The sequence below is a fragment of the Leptodactylus fuscus genome, chromosome 3, assembly GCF_031893055.1.
Source record: "Leptodactylus fuscus isolate aLepFus1 chromosome 3, aLepFus1.hap2, whole genome shotgun sequence".
NCBI lineage: Eukaryota > Metazoa > Chordata > Amphibia > Anura > Leptodactylidae > Leptodactylus > Leptodactylus fuscus.
The window spans coordinates 241,084,711-241,086,916 of NC_134267.1; the positions used below are offsets into that span (position 1 = coordinate 241,084,711).

The following is a 2,206-nucleotide window of genomic DNA, read 5'->3' on the forward strand; positions in this document are numbered from 1 at the left end:
GAGGATGCAGCCCGACCCTCACTTGTGGACTTGGTAAGTATAATTTGATTGAACGTTGCCTATCCCTGAAATGAGCATTTCCCCCCCATAGACTATAATAGGGTTCGATATTCGATTCGAGTAGTCGAATATTGAGGGGCTACTCGAAACGAATATCGAACCTCAAACATTTTACTGTTCGCTCATCTCTAGTTATGACCCTCAAGATAGGGATCTCATCTGTGAACCTCCAACTTGGGTGAAGGATTTGCAAAGCATAACCTAACAATCCATTTATCTTCTAGTAACAGGTCTTACAATTTAAAACCAAGTTCTGTCCAATGGAAATGATGCATTTAAGGTGTTGCTTCCAATCAGAATTCCCATATGTTGCATGCATCTATTAAATGTATAGGACCATGTACCCTGACGAGACAAAGACTGCTTTCAGAAAAGGAAAGGAGAACATGCACACAAAGAAACACCTGGAATCTACTAGGCAGTGATCAGCACAAGCGAAATTCTGTTGTAAGCCTATATGCCCTTCACACTACCTTATCATTGCCAATGAACATACAATTTGGCAGCTAATAATGTATTCAAAAATATCAAAACTAAAAAATTGAAATGATTTGCCTTCATATTTACATAACCGTACATGAAGCAACTAAGTGTTCACTTCAAGGTAAATGTCCAATGTTGTATATTTTCCGTACCTACAGGGCGGTATTCCATAAAATGGGAACTGTACGATGGAACCTGGAAACCAAACATTCATTCAAGAATTTATCCTGATCGGCTTCTCCCAGAATCGGTGGATTTCTATCTCACTTTTTTCTCTGTTTTTTATCATTTATATACTGACTATTTTTGAAAACGGTTTCCTAATTTTCACGGTGATCGTCAGTCCTAAGTTACACACCCCTATGTATTATTTTCTGGCTAATCTGTCCTTTCTGGATTTGTGCTTCTCGTCCAGCACTGTTCCAAAATTACTGATTGACATATTATCCCAGAAAAGAAGAATTTCGGTCATCGGCTGTTTGATACAGATGAACACAGTTCTGGTTCTAGGAGGTATTGAGTGTATATTACTGGCGGTGATGGCCTATGACCGGTATATCGCCATATGCTTCCCCTTATATTACACCGTCATTATGAGTTGGAAGGTCTGTAGATACATCACTGTCATCATGTGGGGGGCAAGTTTCCTGCTTTCGGTTGCCCCTACTATAATAAAACCTTTTGTTTTCTGCAAAGAGAATCAACTCAATCACTTTTTTTGTGAAGTTCTGGCCATCATGGAGCTGGCCTGCGGGGATATATCGTTTTATAAGATTACTATCGTAGCTATAGGCTTTTTTACGTTGTTATCGCCGCCTGTATTTATTATGGGGTCTTATATTTGTATCATTTTATCCATATTAAAAATTCATTCTTCCCAAGGTCGATCTAAAGCCTTCTCCACCTGCGCCTCCCACCTCATTGTGGTCTTTATGTTCTTCGGGACAAGTTTGACCATGTACATGGGACAGGCAAGTTTCTCCGCTTATCTGAAATACATTTCTCTGAATTATATGGTTTTTACGCCTGCGCTTAACCCTTTGATCTACAGCCTGAGGAACAATGAAGTGAAAGAAGGGTTTCAGAAAATATTATCCAAGTATTCATTAACACGTCCATTGTCATAGCCACTCCAAGACTGGAGAACATGGATTCCTCCTGTAACTGGAGCTAAAGTATCATCCCTAGTTACAGGGAAAATCTAAAAAACTAAAAAGAAATTGTTAAAAAAAAATTAAAACAAAAAAATGGAATTCCATTACCAAACACACTCCACAGACTGTGGCCCCATTCCAGAATCCACAATACATTGTGTCACGTTCAGTGGGGAAAAAAAAGTATTTAGTCAGCCGCCATTTGTACAAGTTCTCCCACTTACAAAGATGAGGTCGGCCTGTAATTGACATCATAGGTGACCTCAACTATGAGAGACAGAATGAAAAAACAAATTTAGAAAATCACATTGTCCGATTTGGAAAGAATTTATTTACAAATGATGGTGGAAAATAAGTATTTGATCAATAAGAAAAGTTTATCTCAATAATTTTGTTCTATATCCTTTGTTGGCATGGACAGAGGTCAAACGTTTTCTGTAAGTCTTCACAAGGTTGGCCCATTCCTCCATGCAGATCTCCTCTAGAGCAGTGATGTTTTGGGCAACATG

At 38.7% G+C, this 2,206-nt stretch overlaps 1 protein-coding gene across 1 annotated transcript; it reads left to right on the top strand.

Annotated features, from left to right (window-relative positions):
* The first annotated feature begins 731 nt into the window (after positions 1-731).
* Positions 732-1,670, top strand: LOC142198664 (olfactory receptor 5V1-like). The gene has a single exon (XM_075269693.1). It carries the CDS (start codon positions 732-734, stop codon positions 1,668-1,670), a length of 939 nt encoding a protein of 312 aa, XP_075125794.1.
* Positions 1,671-2,206: the final 536 nt, after the last annotated feature.

Coding starts and splice junctions, on each gene's coding strand:
- LOC142198664 (XM_075269693.1), top strand. CDS start 732: ATGGAACCTGGAAACCAAACATTCATTCAAGAATTTATCCTGATCGGC.